The sequence below is a fragment of the Neophocaena asiaeorientalis genome, unplaced genomic scaffold, assembly GCF_003031525.2.
Source record: "Neophocaena asiaeorientalis asiaeorientalis breed wild unplaced genomic scaffold, Neophocaena_asiaeorientalis_V1.1 scaffold692, whole genome shotgun sequence".
Classification (NCBI taxonomy): Eukaryota; Metazoa; Chordata; class Mammalia; order Artiodactyla; family Phocoenidae; genus Neophocaena; species Neophocaena asiaeorientalis.
Window position 1 is genome coordinate 585,954 of NW_020172814.1, and position 20,912 is coordinate 606,865.

A 20,912-nucleotide genomic window follows, 5' to 3' on the forward strand; every position below is an offset into this window, starting at 1 on the left:
TTATTCTAAAAAATGGCATCATATTATAGTTTAAAATTGAATTTATTTTAATGTTTAATTTTTTATTGAAGTATAGTTGATTTACAATGTTGTACCAATCTCTGCTGTACAGCAAAGTGACTCAGTTATACACATATAGACATTCTTTTTTTAAATATTTTTTTCCATTATGGTTTATCACCAGTTATTGAATATAGTTCTCTGTGCTAAACAGTAGGACCTTGTTGTTTATCCATCCTATATATAATAGCTTGCATCTGCTAATCCCACATTCCCAGTCCTTCCCTCCCCCACCTCCCTCCCCCTGGCAACCACAAATCTGTTCTCTATGTCTGTGAGTCTGTTTCTGTTTTGTAGATAGGTTCACTTGTGCCATATTTTAGATTCTGCATATAAGTGATATCATATGGTACTTGTCTTTCTCTTTCTGACTTACTTCACTTAGTATGATAATCTCTAGTTGCATCCATGTTGCTGCAAATGGCATTACAATATTTCATTCTTTTTTATGGCCGAGTAGTATTCCGTTGTATAAATATACCACATCTTCTTGATCCCTTCATCTGTTGATGGACATTTAGGTCGTTTCCATGTAGTTAGCTAGGCTAATATTAGGGATGGGAGGAACTCAGAAAAGGAGGCAGTGGACCCATGCATGCAAAGATGGGAGCAGAGAGAGCAGAGAGCATCTGGGACTGGTACACAGTCCAGTTCAGAGTGACACTATCAGGACAGGATGGAGGGGAAGTGGGCAGGGCTGGCACACCACCCACTAATGTGGCCTTGAAAATCAGTGAAGGGGTTAATTGAACTTTGCCCTAACGACAATATGATGTCATTGGAAGACTTTTAGGTAGAGGAAAACATATCAGAAGTCTCTGGGGGGTTGAGCTAGAGAATTGATTGGAGGAGGGTACGGAGAGCTGTCCAGCAGGAAGGAGGAGTTAGGAAGCTGCCTAGTAATTCAGGTAAGATGACATTTCCTTGGTGTCATGATACACTAGGTCGTCACAGATCTCATTTAACATGACTGTTGAAGCACCTAATATGCCCATTCTCCTCTGAAAATGGAGCACGCTGCATGGGGGGTGGCGGGGGGCTGAGGGGTGAGGGGCAGAGACCTATAATCAGGCACCCTGGGTGTAATACCTGGTTCTGCCAACTTCTAGTTGCATAAGCCTGAGCAACGGGGAGCATACATTTGAGGGGTAGAGTAAAAAGCACAGAGATAGGCATGCAAAGTGCTTAGCACAACATCCGTCATGTAAAAACCAGGGCTTAATAACCACTAGCTGTTTTAAAAATTATTTTTATTATTATTACCTTTCCTCACTCCACTCTGGAAATGCCCTGACCCTTGGCTTATTATAATGTACACATGCAGCAAATTACAGAATGAGGGAGTTGAGAGAGCTCTGAGGTATCTTATTCAATCTCCTAATTCTAGTCGTGAGAAAATAAAGCGGCGGGGACACCGACCTGAAATTCTTCCCTGGTCTGGTTCTCTCATTGCCTGTCCATGTATTGAATACGTATGGATTTTGGTTACTACACTTAGCCTTCAGTATAAATCTTTCTCGTGTTTGTTGACAGCACTGATTCTTGCGTGAAAATTCCTAATTTGGAAAACTGTCTCACACACTTTGTTGCACAGCATTCAAACCTCATAGAGTTTTCAGTAACCTTAGAAACAAAAACAAGAGACCGGTAGACAATTAAATCTGCAGAGACGTCAAGCTTGGCTTTGTGTCGGCAGCGGGGTCCGCAGAGGTTGGAAGCCCCTCCTCGAGCGGGCCCTTCCTTTCCTTTCCGCTCTGCCGCCGCAGCGCCCAGCGCTCACGTCCTCACTTTGCCTCCTGGATTCTCTCAGTCTTTCTGCTTCTCTGAGGGGCCTGTGATCCGATTCAATCTATGAACAGCTGTTCAGGAAGATCTTTCTATGTGTAAGGAAGGCTCTGGGCTGGGGGATTCAGGGATGAAAGGGTCCCAGACCTCGCCCTGCGAGACGAGGTAGGCGCTTCGCCTGCATCTTAAACTGGACCTCCTCCTCATCCCTTAATTTACCCTGCTCACGAATTCTCTCCCAGGTTCGCCCCGACCACGCGCCCGCTGCATTCCCCCCGAGGTTTCCCACGTAGAGAGGCTTCTGCCAGGCTCCGGCTCTGCACGGTCGGGTAGCGGCGGTGGGGAGAATGCCGCCCCGGACATCAGGCATCAGGGGACGGGGACCAAGGTGGGCGCTACCGCTCCCGGGCCGGCTGCCTGGGCAGGGCACCTCTCCCTTCCCGGTCTCCGCTTCCTCGTGTCTTAACCGGGGTGCGGCACGCTGTGCTCCGAATTTCCCTTCGGAGCTCTCCTCTCTTGCTGCCAGTGTCCGCGCGCCCCCAGCCCAGCGCCTCCTCATCACCTGCCCTCTGTCCATCTCTCCGGCGACCCGACGCCTCAGGGCAGAGTTCAGGTTCGGCCCTGGCCGGTGCCCCCGATTTAGGAAAAGGCCAGGGGGGCGGGAGGGCGCGGGTTTGCAGCGGGGAGGGAGGGGCAGGCGGAGGGAGGTGGCCTCTGATTGGTCGGGGAGGGGGAGTGGAGGCACGGAGTTTCCCACAATGCCCCGGTGCGGGGCCGCCGCGGATGGATGCTGCGGGAAGGGGCTGCCATTTGCCGCCCCTGCCAGCGGCGCGCAGACCTGTTCGCTCTCCGGCGGTGGCGGCCGCCGTCAGCGCTGTTCGTCTGTCCGGCTTCCGCAGCGGCGCCGCCTCGGCTCCCTCCGCGGCCGCCGGAGCGGTCGCCATGAACCCCAGCTCCTCGGCGGCAGAGGAGAAGGGGGCAACGGGCGGCAGCAGCAGCAGCGGAAGCGGCGCCGGGAGCTGCTGCCTGGGCGCCGAGGGCGGTGCGGACCCGAGGGGCGCGGGGGCAGCGGCGGCGGCTGGGGCCGCTGCCCTGGAAGAGCCCGGGGCCGCCGGCCCGAAAGAGAAGGACGAGGCGCTGGAGGAGAAGCTGCGGAACTTAACTTTCCGGAAGCAGGTCTCTTACAGGTAGGAACGCGAGCCCGGCAGCTGGGAGGCAGGTGCCGCCGCGGGGCGCGAGACCCTCTCTGCGCCCCCGAAAGGCGCTTCCTCGGACTTGGGGACACCTGGCGCCCTCTCTCTCTGCCTCCCTCCCTCTCTCTCTTTCCTTCTCCCTCCCCCTTCTGGGCTATGTGTTCACTTCTCATCCCATCCTTCTGGGCTGGAGGGAAGCTACGTGCGCCAGGTTTCCCCCCCCCCCGGAACTGGAGAGAAGACTGATGTGTGTGTGTGTGAGCGGGGTGCACACACACATATGCCAGGTTTTCTTGAGAGAAGTCCTCAAAGTTGTCCCTACGCCGGGGTCATCTTCAACCACTCCCCCTACCTTGCCGATTTTACTGGGTGAACCTTTGGCACTAACTTGATACTTGAGATCACGGACAGGCAGAAAAGAACAGCGTTCTATCCTGAAGAGAAATCCTTATGGAAGTTGAACCTGCATTGAAATATCCCATTAAGGAAGAGTCGTTGTGAATCTGTGTCTGTAGATATGCAACTGGTTCCGGAGGGTCACACGTACACGTGGTCTCTCCCTCTCTCCTGGGTGTGCCCAGAAGGACGACTTGGGAAGCCTGCTGGCGAGCAAGGGATGGGGGAGAGAATGGGGCCGTGCTTGCCCCTAGGATGGGTGTATTTACAAGACAAGGACAGTGTGGGGTAAATGGCCACCGAATGATGCCAAAAGACTACCCCAAATTGTGTCAGGATTCACGAATGAGAAATGAGGATCCAGTAGGTTCTCTCCTCCCCCCTGCCCCCCACCTTAAGGCAAGAATAAAGATATTGATAGATTTGGAGAGTTTTGGAGACCCTTACTGCTTGTTAATTTTAAAAGTTGAGGTGATAAACAAGCATAGAATTAGAAAGATGTGCACTTCCTTGGCCCTGGAGTATTTCTTGAAAAGGGGTCAGTAAAAGCATCCTTGTGACCCTCCTCATTTTAAGTTAGCAGTCCTTTCCAGAAGTGCTTATAAAGTTTTAAGCCTGTCACACCATGTGGTGTTATGTAAGCAAAAGCAGATGACAGAGGTGTGTGGGTTTGTGAGGGTGTGTGTTGTATTTCTGGGAGCATGTGTGTGAATCACCGGGATCCCCATTGGCATTGCCTGGACTGGAGGCCCCGGTCACTAGGGCATGTGCTCTGTGTCTCAGTGTTGGCTCCTGACGACTCCGAAACGGCCTTCCTGGGGAGGTTGTTACTCCCTCATCCCCCATGTGCATTTTGTTCACTGTGCATTGAGGGAGTTTCCCACCTGACTTGCTTTCTTAGTTACTCATGTAGATCAGGATGAAATGGATCTTTCTCTTTATATTTTTGGTTTCTAAAAATAGACACGTGGTGGAGAGTGAGGTAGCTCTAGGGAGGTATGCTAGGACACAGGCAGTTCTACTTCTTAGCTATCATGGCCTGTCTGGCCCTTAGGGGACCAGGGGCTACATTCAGCCTAATTTAGGAACTGCGAGTTGGAAGGGACGGTTGATAATGCAGAGCACATTGTGGGTCTGGGCTCCTGGGCCCAGAATCGTTCCTGTGTCGTTGGTGTTCATCATCGTGACACCTCACTGGGTAGGGCTACAAAGCCAGAGTTTGCAAGGGTAATCATTTCAGCTGCTTCTTGGCAGGGGTCATTCCCTGAGCCTCTCTCTTGGAAATGAGTACTCTGTGAGGCCATGGCTTTCTGGGTTGCATGCTCACACATGCATGTGTAAGGGTGTGCACACGCAAACATAGACATGGACCCAGAGACGCGGTGTTTTTCTAGCAAAAGGATAACACCGCATCTGCCTTACAATCCACAGAGGTGGGTCCCACTTTGTGAACATCATTTCCTTTTAAATAAAGCTTTACAGTCCCCAATTCAGGAAGGCTCCTGCAACAGCATCACCTCAGGTGGCTGGTTAAAAATGCCCACCACCCCACACTTACAAAATCAAACTCTCTGTGGGTAGGAATTTTTAACAGTCTCCTCAGGCAATGCATAAGCACACTGATATCTGAGGATTGCTGCTCTGCTCCTTGTTTCCAAAGGCTGAACAAGTGATCTTTGAACTCATAAGCCATGCCCAGCCAAACAAGGCCAGGCAGTCCCAAAGTCAGAGCAAAGACAGCAGAAGGTAGGCATTTCATCTGGCACGTGTTTGTCCTGGGTAACCTGGAGAGTGTCTCCATTTTGATGATGATGATGATTTTTTTAGAGTCATGGTGAATGGCCTACCCATTCACCAGGGAGCCATTTATGTTGGACTCAGTTGTAGCTGGGCCTGGCCATTTCGCTGGTGGGTTAAGGAATGGTCTGAAAGAAAAGAGCAGCTTTGGCTGGAGCTGGGCATTGGCTTCTCAGTGAGGACCACATCCCCTCACTTCTGGGGGGCACCTGAGGATGTCTTCTGGTGGAAGTTGATGGAGAGGGGTCAGGAAGACCTCACAGAATGGAATCTAAGTGAAGGGGTTGAGTTAGGGTGTGAAGTATGGCTGCTGTGTAAGGGGGATCATTTGAGGTGGGGAAGAAGAGAGATCTGCAGGTGGTCAAAAAAATCTTTTGAAGAACACGGGTATTTGCGGAATGACACTTGACAGGAGAGAAGAAGGGGGCTGGGGGAGATGGTGTGCGAGTGCGTGTGTGTGTGGGGGTCTCATCTGCTCCTTCTGTTGCTAAGGAACATATAAGCTAGGGTTTAAAAATAAATGAGGAGTGGGTGGGCATATGCAATGACTCCTGTCTTTTTAGGAACCAGAGCCCTTTACAGAAAACCTTTAAATAACCATTTCTGGAGGCAGATTATTCATTTTGCTCGACTTTTACTTTGTTAAGTAAAATAAACTCCTTTATATACCCCTCGATTTCCCCTCATTATCTTCTCTTTCTTTTTTGGGGAACCATTTTTCTCATGAGAATATTTCCTTTATTTCAGGTTCTGCTCCCCTAGAGCAAATAGTCTCCGTAGATAGTAAAGCTGAAGGTTTTAGAAGGCAGTGCAAGTGAGCTGGTACTTTTCTCTTAAAATTACTACTTCCTTTTTCTTTGCAAATTATGGTGCTGCAACAGATACATATGTGCCGATGACTATGTAATGTGTAGGAACTGTTTTTTTTTAACCACTGTAAGAATTCCCATTAAAGTCAGTAAAATTAAAAAAAAAATCATTTAGAAACACGCAGGGGAGGGGAAGGAGAAGGTAGCTGATGTTCACTGTCTTCTGTATACAGGCACTGCGCTAAGTATTCTTGCATGTTATATCTTATTTACTATTCAGTGACAGTTTTATGACGTGATTATGGTTATTTCCATTTTATAAATAAATGGACCTGAGGCTTAGACCTTGGGTAAGAGGCAGCTTTAAACCCAGATCTGACTCTAAATGACATTCTCTTTACACCCCATCATGCTTCCCTAACCATTCACTTCTGACTCGAACTCTTCCCTTGGGTATCTGTGTTTGCAGGGGGGTGTGCAGCATAAGCTGTTCTTTGATCTCTTCCGTAATATATCACAGGTCATTATTTATTATCTCTTGTATACACTTTTCTTTGGACTGTGTCCCTTTGGCCATATAATTTTAAGTAACTCCTCTACTCTTTCTGAGATAGAAATGAATATAAATTCATGATCACCAGAAAATATATTGCTTTTGCTTCTGAGAACAAAACCACCTGCATGACACCTGCCATCTCTGTGAAGATACCCAGGTTAGAATTTTATATGCCTTTTTTTTTTTTTTTTTTTTTGCGGTACGCGGGCCTCTCACTGTTGTGGCCTCTCCCGTTGCAGAGCACAGGCTCCAGACACGCAGACTCCGCGGCATGTGGGATCTTCCCAGACCGGGGCACGAACCCGTGTCCCCTGCATCGGCAGGCAGACTCTCAACCACTGCGCCACCAGGGAAGCCCTATATGCCTTTTAATAAAAACTACACAGGAGTTGTGTAGGTGAACCTAGATCCAGGGAAGAGCTGGCCTGTCTGTACCTCTTTGAGCAGCACAGAATAAATATTGAAGTGTGATTTTGTTTGTAAGGAGGACTGGACAGTTACCATTACTTATGAGATAGTAATGCCTGTGCTTCAGTTTCTCTACTTATAAACCAGGATGGTAATACCAGACCTTCCTGAAAGGGAGATTTTGGTATGAGATAAAAGTAGCAGCAAGGAGCTTTTACTTCTTAGATTATGCTGCAAGGTAAAAAAGGGTCTATCACTCTTTACAGGTTGATAAGAACAAAGTATTTCCATTTTGAGTATTATCCTGCAACACAAGTTTGTGATTTTTAGGAAAGACTATTGGAATGTTGAAAGCCAAGTAGGAGAGCATGGACATTGTTCTTCCTTGTATGAGAATCAATATTGTATGGGGGGAAGTTTTCTTTTCCTGAATATCAGTATGAAGCATCCTCCTTTGTAAATACTTTTATTTTATTTTTGAATTTTTTTGTCTGCTCTTTACACATTTGTTTGATATTCAGAGACTTCAGGATCAGATTAAAACCTTCGTTCTAGATTCTCTACCTACTGCCCCTGGACTAGAGTTTCCTCTCTGTGAATGGGAGTTGAGTTGAGGAAAGAAGACAGGCTCTCTTGTCCAAGCCTGCCTGGAATAGTGCTTCTGGAAGACAGAGCTGCGGGCTGGAAATGAGAAGTGCTGGTGGCCACCCCCTCCCTGGGTGAAACCATATCCCTGGATGGGGAGCAAGGTGGAAAGGGAGCCCTGCCTTCTTGGTGGCATGTGCCTGGAGAAGACCTTCCTTCACACTGAGCTGGGGAAAGGAGGTTTTGAAAAATTTAGCTTTTGGAGGTGTCAGCGCAGCCGTTTCTTACTAGGCACTGTGATCTAAAGTGCTGGGTGTGAGGCCTCTGCATGAAGCACCTTGTGAACAAGTGAAACTAGACAAAGCACAAAGGAAAAGAAAACAAAAAGCAAGCTGCAAACCCTCTGAAAAAAATGCCTCTGCACCTCTAGCTCTTGTGGAGGTTGGCATCTTCAGTGGCGTCTCCTATTGAAGGGAGACCTTCAAGATGGCGGAGGAGTAAGACGTACAGATCACCTTCCTACCCACAAATACATCAAAAATACATCTACGTGTGGAACAGCTCCTACAGAACAGCTACTGAACATTGGCAGAAGACCTCAGACTTCCCAAAAGGCAAGAAAATCCCCACATAACTGGCCATGTGGCTGATAGGGTCTTGGTGCTCCAGCTGGGTGTCAGGCCTGAGCCTCTGAGGTGGGAGAGCTGAGTTCAGGACACTGGTCCACCAGAGACCTCCTGGCCCCACATAATATCAGTCAGTGAGAGCTCTCCCAGAGATCTCTGTCTCAATGCTAACACCCAGCTCCGCCCAATGGCCAGCAAGCTCCAGTGCTGGATGGCCCGTGCCAAACAACGAGCAAGACAGGAACACAACCCCACCCATTAGCAAAGAGGCTGCCTAAAATCATACTAAGTTCACAGACACCCCAAAACACACCACCGGATGTGGCACTGTCCACCAGAAAGACAACATCCAGCCCCACCCACCAGAACACAGGCACCAGTCCCCTCCACCAGGAAGCCTACACAAGCCACTGAACCAACCTCACCCACTGGGGTAAGACACCAAAGACAATGGGAACTACGAATCTGCAGCCTGTGAAAAGGAGACCCCAAACACAGTAAGTTAAACAAAATGAGAGGGCAAAGAAATATGCAGCAGATGAAAGAGCAAGGTAAAAACCCACCAGACCAAACAAATGAAGAGGAAATAAACACCACTAAATCAGCTTTATAGCAAACACTAAAGGAACTTCTCTAGGCAGGAAATACAAGAGAAGGAAAAGACCTACAAAAACAAACCCAAAACAATTAAGAAAATGGTAATAGGAACATACGTATCGATAACCACCTTAAATGTAAATGGATTAAATGCTCCAACCAAAAGACATAGATTGGCTGAATGGATACAAAAACAAGACCCATACATAGGCTGTCTACAAGAGACCCACTTCAGACCTAGAGACACATACAGACTGATAGTGAGGGGATGGAAAAAGATATTCCATGCAAATGGAAATCAAAAGAAAGCTGGAGTAGCAATTCTATATCAGACAAAATAGACTTTAAAATAAAGACTATTACAGGAGACAAAGAAGGACACTAAATAATGATCAAGGGATCAATCCAAGAAGGAGATATAACAATTGTAAATATTTATGCACCCAACATAGGAGCACCTCGATACATAAGGCAAATGCTAACAGCCATAAAAGGGGAAATTGACAGTAACACAATAATAGTAGGGGACTTTAACATCCCACTTTTACCAATGGACAGATCATCCAAAATGAAAGTAAGTAAGGAAATATAAGGTTTAAATGACACATTAGAGAAGATGGACTTAATTGGTATTTATAGGGACATTCCATTCCAAAAACAACAGAATACACTTTCTTCTCAAGTGCTTATGGAACATTCCCCAGGATAAACCACATCTTGGGTCACAAATGAAGCCTTCGTAAATTTAAGAAATTGAAATCGTATCAAGTATCATTTCCGACCACAACGTTATGAGACTATATATCAATTACAGGACAAAAAAATGTAAAAAATACAAATACATAGAGGCTAAACAATACACTACTAAATAACCAAGAGATCACTGAAGAAATCAAAGAGGAAATAAAAACATACCTAGAAACAAATGACATTGAAAACACAATGACCCAAAACCTATGGGATGCAGCAAAAGCACTTCTAAGAGGGAAGTTTATAGGAATACAATCCTACCTCAAGAAGCAAGAAAAATCTCAAATAAATAACCTAACCTTACACCTAAAGCAATGAGAGAAAGAAGAAGAACAACAAAAACCCCACAGTTAGCAGAAAGAAATAAATTATAAAGATTAGATCAGAAATAAATGAAAAAGAAATGAAGGAAACGATAGCACAGATCAATAAAACTAAAAGCTGGTTCTTTGAGAATATAAACAAAATTGATAAACCATAGCCACACTCATCAAGAAAAAAAGGGAGAAGACTCGAATCAACAAAATTAGAAATGAAAAAGGAGAAGTAACACCTGCCACTGCAGAAATACAAAGGATCTGGAGAGATTACTGTAAGCAACTATATGCCAATAAAATGGACAACCTGGAAGAAATGGACAAATTCTTAGAAAAGCACAACCTTCCAAGACTGAACAGGAAGAAATAGAAAATATAAACAGACCAGTCACAAGCACTGAAATTGAAACTGTGTTTAAAAATCTTCCAAGAAACAAAAGCTCAAGACCAGATGGCTTCACAGGTGAATTCTATCAAACATTTAGAGCAGAGCTAACACCCATCCTCTCAAACTCTTCCAAAATATAGCAGAGGGAGGAACACTCCCAAACTCATTCTACAAGGCCACCATCACCCTGATACCAAAACCAGACAAAGATGTCACAAAAAATGAAAACTACAGACCAATATCACTGATGAACATAGATGCAAAAATCCTCAACAAAATACTAGCAAACAGAATCCAACAGCACATTAAAAGGATCATACACCATGATCAAGTGGGGTTTATTCCAGAAATGCAAGGATTCTTTAATATACGCAAATCAATCAACGTGATACATCATATTAACCAAAACCATAAACAAGATGAAAAGACAACCCTCAGAATGGGAGAAAATATTTGCAGACGAAGCAAGTGAAAAAGGATTAATCTCCAACATATGCAAGCAGCTCATGCAGCTCAATATCAAAAAGTAAACAACCCAATCCAAAAATGGGTAGAAGACCTACATAGACATTTCTCCGTAGAAGATATACAGATCACCAACATACCTATGAAAGCATGCTCAACATCACTAATTATTAGAGAAACGCAAATCAAAACTACAATGAGGTATCACCTCACACCAGTCAGAATGGCCATCATCAAAAAATCTACAAACAACAAATGCTGGAGAGGGTGTGGAGAAAAGGTAACCCACTTGCACTGTTGGTGGGAATGTAAATTGATACAGCCACTATGGAGAACAGTATGGAGGTTCCTTAAAAAACTAAAAATAGAACTACCATATGACCCAGCAATCCCACTACTGGGCATATACCCTGAGAAAACCATAATTCAAAAAGAGTCATGTACCACAATGTTCATTGCATCACTATTTACAATAGCCAGGACATGGAAGCAACCTAAGTGTCCATCATCGGATGAATGGATAAAGAAGATGTGGCACATATATACAATGAAATATTACTCAGACATAAAAAGAAATGAAATTGAGTTATCTGTAGTGAAGTGGATAGACCTAGAGTCTGTCATACAGAGTGAAGTAAGTCAGAAAGAGAAAACCAAATACTGTATGCTAACACATATGAATGGAATCTAAAAGAAAGAAATGGTTCTGATGAACCTAGGGGCAGGACAGGAATAAAGATGCAGACGTAGAGAATGGACTTGAGGACACGGTGGGGGGGAAGGCTAAGCTGGAACAAAGTGAGAGAGTGGCATGGGCATATAGACACTACCAAATGTAAAATAGATAACTAATGAGAAGCAGCCACACAGCACAGGGAGATCAGCTCGGTGCTTTGTGACCACCTAGAGGGGTGGGATAGGGAGGGTGGGAGGGAGCCTCAAGAGGGAGGGGATATGGGGATATATGTATACGTATAGCTGATTCACTTTGTTATAAAGCAGAAACTAACACACCATTGTAAAGCAATTATACTCCAATAAAGATGTTAAAAAAAAAACCCAAAACTTGGTTCCAGTTTACTGTTTCCTTCCTCAGTAATTACTTAGGACTTGGCTAAGTGTACACTTTCTCCATCAAGACACACCCCAGGCAAGATTGCACTCGAACTACTGTCCAGAGTCCTTAATCTGTTCTAATTGATCTTTTAGAGGCTCGGTTTTCACATGGGAGAGTGACAGCACTGTGTTCTGTGGCATCAAGGGATGATGAAGTTGATGGGAGATTTGTTGGTGTTCATTTCTGCTGTGGCAACAGCAGCATTGCCTCATAGGGTCAGATTCAGTTAGACTAGAACTAGCTCTTTGGAACTCTACTTTCTAATCTGAGAAAATGAGGACTCCTAGTGAGGGCCCAGGCTAGCTGCACCTTCCAGGCTTTTCTGGACTGGGATCTGGGATACACATTCCTTACCCAACCTCGAGGTGTCCTTGAAGTGGGTTCAGAAGCCCTCACTCTGAGACTGGAAACATGTGGCAGGACCGTTGCCTACATGTTGGACTGTGACATTTGCTTTCTTATGCAGTGTTATATTGGTAACATTGATCCTAATTATTTTTTCTGAGACCCTGTAATTGTCATTTTAGGACAGTAGTTACTGCATTAATGGTGGTATATGAATGGATAGCTCGGGGAAGAAGGTAAGGAGCAAAGCAAAATCTACGCTGTGGTCTTCCCTGGTGGCGCAGTGGTTGAGAGTCCACCTGCTGTTGTAGGGGACACGGGTTCGTGCCCCAGTCTGGGAAGATCCCACGTGCCGCGGAGCGGCTGGGCCTGTGAGCCATGACTGCTGAGCCTGCGCGTCCGGAGCCTGTGCTCTGCAACGGGAGAGGCCACAACAGTGTGAGGCCCGCGTACCGCAAAAAAAAAAAAAAAAAAAAAGTCGTTAGGCTTTTTATGTTTCTTTGAAGTTGAATTTGCTTGAAATCACTATAAAAATGGGCAAATTTCAAATGGTTGGAGGTGGTTGGAATTGTTTGAACTGGCTGGAATGTTGGGCCTGTTACAAGGCATAACAAACCCTTGCAATATAGAAGATTAAAGAAAGAAAAACGCCAAGTTAGGTCTGTTTGCCCATAACGCTCCCATAACTCATCCCTGGCTTGTTCATCCGGCAAACTCCTCCTTAGGCTTGAACTCAAAAGGGTCCACTTTTTGTGGTAGGTGGTTGGTCCTCTCCTGTCCTCACATGATGCTCTTAAACAGCTGTGTTAGGACTGAATTGTAATTTTATCTCCTGGGAATTAGACTAGGATTTGAACCTGGCACGTTCTAGCGGATCTCGGGAATGTTATGTCACCCTTGAGGCTCACATGGTAATAGTGATACCTCTCTTAGAGGTTTGTTAGGATTAAATGAGTTACTTTAGGTAGAGAACTCAGCACAGTGCCTTGCAGAGTTAACTTTAAATGTCGTATGCTTCCCTGCTAAGTTGTTAGCTCCTTGGAGGACAAAAACTGCACCTTATCATTTGAATCTCTGAATCCTGTTCTTATTGCTCAGTAGGTGTTGGATAAATATTTATTGAATGAATGAATTTAATTGCCTTCTTTAAATAAACTACTATGTTATGCGTTCCCTGTCCATCTCAGCTGTGATTTTTCCTTTTTACTCAGAGAAAGGTCTGCCTTTCTCTCATTTACACTTTGTCCAGCGGCCCAGGACTGTTTCTGTTTACAACTTCCTGTGTGAGTACCTGCGCCAGCCATTTGGCCAGCTGTTGGAGGCTGGAGAGGGGTGGCAACATCTCTTGCTTAACCAGCTGTTTGCAGCTTGTCAAAGAAAAGGCCTTCATTTGCCTTCTGAGTAGCACTAATTAGCTCTCCAGCTCTCTGTCTGTCTCATCCTTTCCAAGGGGCATCATTGATTTTCTCCTCAGGGAATGTTCTGTTGACTTGTCCTTCTGTGAGTAGAACTTAGCACGTGCAGAAAGATGGCTGCCCTGTGTTCCCGGAATCTGCCCTGACCGTGGTCCAGCCACACAGAGGTTACCCCCGTGACCTCTGTTCCGTATTGTTACTTCACTCATTCTCTCCTTCCGACTCACCTGACTGACTGCTGTGGAAAAGCTATTTTAGGAAGAATTCCTCAGTCAACTTCGTGACTCTAAACTAAACCTTTGTTTTGTTTTTAACTTGTTTAATAACGAAGTCTTTGCAAATGTGCCAGCTACTTTTTATTCACGTAACATAAAAAGCACCTGAAGAATGGCTGATGAGTTTCCTGACATCCGTAGGGTTCAGAGAGGTGGCATGAGCACTGTGTGGGTAATTTTAGAAAAAATCAACCCATCAGGGCTGTGTGCATTGGCTGAGGGAGGGAGCTGTGGTTGGGTAGAGGTGGGAAGAAGGCTCTTTGCAGATTAATTTTAATGTTTTTTCCTTCCAGCCCTGAGGTTTTGTGAGCCTTTGAAATGGAGCAACTACCGTTTTTGAAAGGCAGCGGCTTTTAGAGGGGGACTTGGAGAGTTCTTGGGCCTAACGTCCATGGGTTTTGCTCAAGTGGAGAATGGCCTTCAGATTTTCAGACTCATAAATAAGGAGCCAATTCTAAGTTAAGCTATAATATTAACGGTCTGGCTTTTGTTGGATGGAGGGGAAAACATTCAAAGCTTAAAACAGTAATAATCAAACCACAATCAATCTTACCATTCTTACTCTTCAATTCTATGAGAGCAGAGTGGAGTAGTGGCTAAGGACCCCGGCTCTGGAGCCCTACCTCTTGGGCTCAGTTCTCCACCTCTGCCTGCTGTGGGACCATGGGCAAGTTACTTAGCACCTCTGTGCCTTAGTTTCCCTGTCTCATGGTAATGACAATAGTACCTACCTTGTATGATTGTTTGAAGGTTGACACTGATAATGCTCCCTGTCACAAAGTAAGTGCTGTGAGTGTGTTTGTTAGGGTGGTATCATCCGTACTTAAGCCCAGTTAAGGAGCAGATTTTGTTTTTTTATTCTTTTTTTATAAATTTATTTATTTATTTATTATTTTTGGCTGCGTCGGGTCTTCGTTGCTGCGCGCGGGCTTTCTCTAGTCGCGGTGAGCGGGGGCTACTCTTCGTTGCGGTGCACAGGCTTCTCATTGTGGTGGCTTCTCTTGTGGAGCACGGGCTCTAGGGGCATGGACTTCAGTAGTTGTGGCATGTGGGCTTGGTAGTTGTGGCTCACAGGCTTAGCTGTTCTGCGGCATGTGGGGTCGTCCCAGATCAAGGCTCGACCCCGTGTCTCCTGCACTGGCAGGTGGATTCTTAACCACTGCGCCACCAGGGAACTCCCCGTTTTTTTAATATTCAAGATATTGAACATTCATCAAATGTCGGTAGCTAGTAATACAATTATTCAGATTATATGAAAATGAGATAGATATACACTTAGGAAATTTAATTTACAGGCTTGGCATTCATTAAGGTATAGAATATGTACTTTTCCTTTCACGGTTTATTAAAAACTAGTTCACTCGTACTAGAGGATGTGAAGAGGAGAAAGCTCCTTCCGAGTGCTCTGGAAATCGGATCAGGCAGAAGGCCAAGGTCGCAGAAGACAGGCGCAGTGAGCAGAGGAATCAGGGAGCAGCGGCCCACAGCCCAGCTGGTCGGCTGGGAGCAGGAAGCCAGACGTGGAAGGCTGGGGAACGGGGGTCTCAGAGCTTCCCAGTGTCAGGAATAGACAAGTAGATAAAGCCAGAGGTGCTAGAAATAGAGTTGTCACCAGGGACCCCAGGAAAGAGGTTATTTGTCTTCTGGCCTGGCTGGATGATGTCTTCTTTGTATGTGCAGACAATGGCTGGCTGCAGTGTCCCGGCAATCAGAGAAAAAAGCTCCCAGATGCTACCTGTCCTGGATTATTTCAGAAATGGAAGGCTCAGCCTTCTGGGGTGTGCTCTTGGTTATCTCAGCCAGACCAAACAACGTATTTTATTTTTTTTTAATTTTAGAAGATTATTCAATATTTGTTGAGCAAATAAAACTGGCTCAGGACTGTGAAGTAAGCATTGAGGAAGTGAATCCATTTTTTTCCTTCAAAAGGCAAAGATGGGGCAGTTTGGTTGCTTTTGTGTATCATGTAGATCTTCGGGAAATAGCCAGAAAAAAGACTTCTTGCAAGGTCCAAAGAGCATTTTAAAATGTGTCATTGCTTTGTACATAAGATGTCAAAATTCTACGGAAAAATTAATTTTTGTTTTAAAAACACTTGAAAGCAATTTGTTTAAAGATTTTTTAAAAAAGGAGCTTACGGAAGCTTAACTGGAAGCAGTTGGAAAGGGTTCCGTGTATCACTTGGAGACAAACTTCTGGAAAATTCTTCAGATGGAAAGGACTTTGTTCTTATCATTGTACTATGTACATGACAGGGTTTCAGGCAAATCTCTCAGACAGAGAGCACTTCCTTTAGAGGTTTTTAAGAAGACAGCCTGATTTAAAACAGTTTCTTCCTTTTAAATTGGCCCCCTCTCAATCAGTAAGCTGTAGTGTATTTTTGTTTCTCTCCAGTGGAAGCACCGTCTTCAGCGCCTGAAGTTAGGAAGCAGAAGAACCTTGAACCCCAAAAGCTGCAGAGCCTGGTCTTCCTGGGCAGAGTGAACACCCACGGGACCACCTACCTTCCCAGTGCACCCTGCCTTTCCTCCCAATGGCCAAAAAGCAACAGACATCACTGTTCTCACCCTTCCCAATAGCCACTGGTAGACTGTTCCCTGAGACTGCAAAGGCAGCCTGTGTACTTCCAAAGTTCTTCTGAAGTGCAGCTAAGAGAAGGAAAAAGCCTTTCCTGGTTCAAATTGGACTGCAAGTGTTAATTTACTTACCTACCTACTTGTGCGAATATTAATTATTACAAGTTACTGATTTTATGAAATGCTTAATCTGTGTCGAGAGCTGTTAAACATTTTATATATAGTATTTCATTTAACCCTCAATTGAGTAGGAACTATTATTGTTTCCATTTTACAGATAAGGACATTAGTTAGGGCTTAGACTTTAAGCAACTTGCCTGAGGTCACAAAGCCAGTTAAATGGCAGAGTTTAGATCTATTCCCATATTTGCTTATTGCCTCCCTAATACAGTTTTTCACTTTGGTTCTTCTTCACCCTTTTCCACTTCCTGTGTGCAAATAGCCATATTTCTACCATCTAGTAGTTTATGAGACCAAAATCCCTTGAGAGGAGAGAGCTGTGTGTCTCATCGTAGTGGGCCCAGGCAGTCCTAACACAGGACAGAGAGAAAGGTTGATTGGCTTTACAAAGGTTGATTGGCTAAGAAAACAAGAATTCCTTCCCTGTCCAAGCATAGACTCAGCTCTGTGAATTGCTACTGGCAATTGTAAGGAGGCCAAGACTGAGCTTTCCTTGGTGGTTCTTTTTAAAACTATATGAATTTTCCATTGTATGAATGGGGGAATAAATCCAGTTTTCTGGGGCCAGGAAATGATTTTCAGGGATTATAGCCTGGTACTCACAGATTCCAATTCCACCTCCAGTACAAGACCTTATGAGTTCTTGTAATCAGAGTAGAGCTTGAAGGGAGGTAGGTAATAGTTCAGTGACTTGGGGTCCAGTGAAGAAGTTAGGAACAATTTATGTGCACTTTGTGTGGCTGAAATGGCATAGTAGGTACCTTTTTTTTTTTTTTTAAATATTCTAAGAAGAGTTGAGTCTTTCTCCTTTAACTGAAGGGCCTATTCAGGCTTCAGGTACTTGGAATATAAGTTTTTCCATAACAGCATGTTTTAGAATTCATAAATATGTTCGTGTGTGTAGTTATAGACACCTAGAAAGTTCCAAAGGATCATTTAAAAAACCTGAGTCATTCTTTCACATTTGAAGAAAACCTTCAGAATTTCTTAGCAAAATAAATCTCTAGTTCAAAAATAAACGTCAAAGCTATTTAAAGATTAAAACAGAAGCTTTCTATGAGCCAGTGCAGAATTATAACAAAATCTAAGGGAATTTATTTTTTTAAAGAAAACAGATTTCTTAAATTGGTAATACTGACTAAATTTAGGTACTTATAATAAAAATGTGTTTGGTGCTTTTAGAGCTTTACCATTTATGAATTGCTTTCACATGATTGATCTAATTTTACCCTCAAAACAGGTAGAGTGGTAGAGCAGGTGTTGTTTTCACAGACCGTGTACAGTACAGGAAACAGCCATGACCACTAGGTGCCTGCCCCAGACTCACATGCCAGTGACGGGGCATTGCCAGGCTTAGTCTAGGTTTTGGATTTGAAGTCCCACGTTCCCTTCACTTCAGTGCCCTGCCTCCTCGCACTGCTCTTTGGAAAGAGAGTTCTCAACACTTCCGTCCTGTTCATTTTGCTGACTTGAACTTCTCTGTTGTTCATCACGATGAACAGAGTTGGAATCCACCACTGGCTGGCATACCAGGTCCACGTCGCATTGACGAGGATGATGACCTGATTATCATCCTCATATTCTGTTTCCATGAAAACCGTACAGTGACACCACCAGCATGATGCTAGATGTTTAGTACTCCTCCTACAGGGGGGAAAAGCAAAGAAGATAGAGGACTCTTCAGGCTCCTCCTTTGCATTCGTTGCTAAACAGCAGCCATTTCACTGTAAAGGAGATTCGGCTCAAGGAATGACATAGGTATTCCCAGAATAGCATTTCATTTTTGTAGCAACTGCATTTCATGTCTCCATATAGCATATGCTCCTGTGGCTCAGTGATTTTAGGAGAAGTAGGTGCCTCAACACATTTGTTGAATATACGGAGAAAATTCAATGTAGCTGATCACCTAATAGCCACACTCCCATGTTCTGTGACTAAGAGTGAGCAGCAATTTTCAGGATCTGGAAGCACTGCCGAACAGGTGTGTTTTTTGAGGCCGTATCTGACGTGAACCGGTAACATCTTGATGGAATACTCCGGATAGTTGTGAATTCTGTTTTTTGAAGTAATATACGGCATAACGCAAAATTTGCTTGCAGCCAAGGAGTTGGATTGTGGCCAAGATTTCACTGTATTGAGGTTTTGCAGGCAACTCAAGGCTCTTACAATGAAGACAAAAGTCAGATGATAGGTTTTCATTGCTTTAAACTCTTCAGTATTTTCTAAAATTTCCACAATCGCCGTGTATTCCATTTGTAATAAGAATAAATGTTTTTAATAAAAACATAAAAAATGAAGACAAAAGAAAGTACTGTATAAGGCTAGCACTAGCCGTGGAGTTTATCAGGAAGAAGGGTCGGGGTATTAGAGGGAAATATGTATTTAATGTCCCTATAAGTGTGTGTGTAAAAGGGGAGATGTCAGAGTACAAAGCTGGCAGGTGATCTGTTTTTTTTAGTTGCACTGTCATTAATTTTTTTTTTTTTTTGCGGTACGCGGGCCTCTCACTGTTGTGGCCTCTCCCGTTGCGGAACACAGGCTCCGGATGCGCGGGCTCAGCGGCCGTGGCTCACGGGCCCAGCCTCTCCGCGGCACGTGGGATCTTCCCGGACCAGGGCACGAACCCGTGTCCCCTGCATCGGCAGGCGGACTCTCAACCACTGCGCCACCAGGGAAGCCCTGTCATTAATTTTGAAGGCTGTACGATCCACGTGTGGGAGCTCAGGGTCCTGCATTTCCAGGCGTTTCCGCCATTTCTGTTCTAGCTTAGACAGACTGTGGTGAAACTTGTATGTATCTAGACAAGTATCTTGTCTCCAGAGAGCAAACGTTGTTGTTTTCTAAGAGTGCACTGCACATCATCACCCCTTAGTCCCTCTCTCCAGGCCATTTGGGAGAAAATACCTCTTTCCGGGAGCAGATGGGATGCTTGGAAACTGGTCTTTAACTTCCAGTACATTACCCTCCCATTTATGGCAGAGTACCTCTTCCAGGAACTAGAAGTCATCTTCGGAAGAAATAATACGTGGATGAACGTTGTTTGCAAATGGTGAACGGTTATTGCCACTGAGGTGTTGGGTTCTGTAGCAGGACTGTTTTCAGCATCTCTCCAGCAATTAGTGCTTCTCATATATTTCATTGTGTGCTTTTTACAATCACTCAAAACAGCTTTGGTGAAGCATCTCTGGCGTTATAGGAACCCATTATCCACATGGGAAAATCAAGTCAAGAAGGACCGGGGAGGAGAGGACTAAAATAATTGACTTCCTGGCCTGGTATGAAACCATAGAGAAGCAAGATGCTAAGTGTCTCTGAGAAAAAACATATCTGGGAGGTGCTCAGTGGAGTACTCTCAGCATCATTAATGGTAATACCAATAATAATAGCAACATTTATGAGGCCTTCCTGTGTGTGCCAGGAACTGTGCTGAGTGCTTTACATACAATATTTCTGTTAATTCTTACAACAGCCTTATGAGGTAGGTGTGATTGCTGTTTAGTTTTACAGAAGAGGAAACAGGCACAGAGTAACATCTCAGGGCCTCACAGATAGCGAGCTTTGGGGCCAGGATTCGAATGCCAAAAGAACTCTCTGGCTAGTGCCCTTAAGCATTACTCTGGGCCGTATGCTCGTATAAATGTATAAATATACCCTGTTTTCCTTTTGGGAATTACCTCTACCCTGTTGTGTGCAGTCTTGTGGGATTGTACATCACGGTGCCTGGCTCTGTACCGTGGAAGGCAGTGAGGTCTTTGGGGGTTGTTGTAGGCGGCTCCTCTCACCACCCTTATTCCTCCTTAAGGCATGAGACGTGAGCTTGGACACCGGACCCTTTTGGACTTGGCCTCTTAGAGGACTGTCAAAGGGAGTGCCAGTTTGTTCCCTTCCATTATCAGTGCCCCGGTAGGGCAGTTCCTGCTGCCCTGGTTCCTGTCCTTTCCAAGCATGGATCACCAGCCTTTCTATTGAACTGTGAACCATCCAGCATCTTTCCAATGAAGTTCCTTTTTGTTTAAGTTAACCAGGGTTGGTTTCTATTTTTTGCAACTAAAAATACAAAACAAAAAAACCTGATAAAATATCTTTGCAGGGCTTCCCTGGTGGCGCAGTGGTTGAGAGTCCGCCTGCCGACGCAGGGGACACGGGTTCGTGCCCCGGTCCGGGAAGATCCCACATGCCGCAGAGTGGCTGGGCCCGTGAGCCATGGCCGCTGAGCCTGCGCTCCACAATGGGAGAGGCCACAACAGTGAGAGGCCTGCGTACCGCAAAAAA

At 45.0% G+C, this 20,912-nt stretch overlaps 1 protein-coding gene across 1 annotated transcript in view; it reads left to right on the forward strand.

Moving 5' to 3' along the window:
• The first annotated feature begins 2,628 nt into the window (after positions 1-2,628).
• Positions 2,629-20,912, forward strand: part of DGKI (diacylglycerol kinase iota) — a 435,686-nt gene continuing 417,402 nt past the window's right edge. Inside the window, exon 1 of the mRNA XM_024741647.1 lies at positions 2,629-3,032. Within this exon, the coding sequence (XP_024597415.1) occupies positions 2,629-3,032 (404 nt within the window). The remainder of the gene's footprint in view (positions 3,033-20,912) is intronic.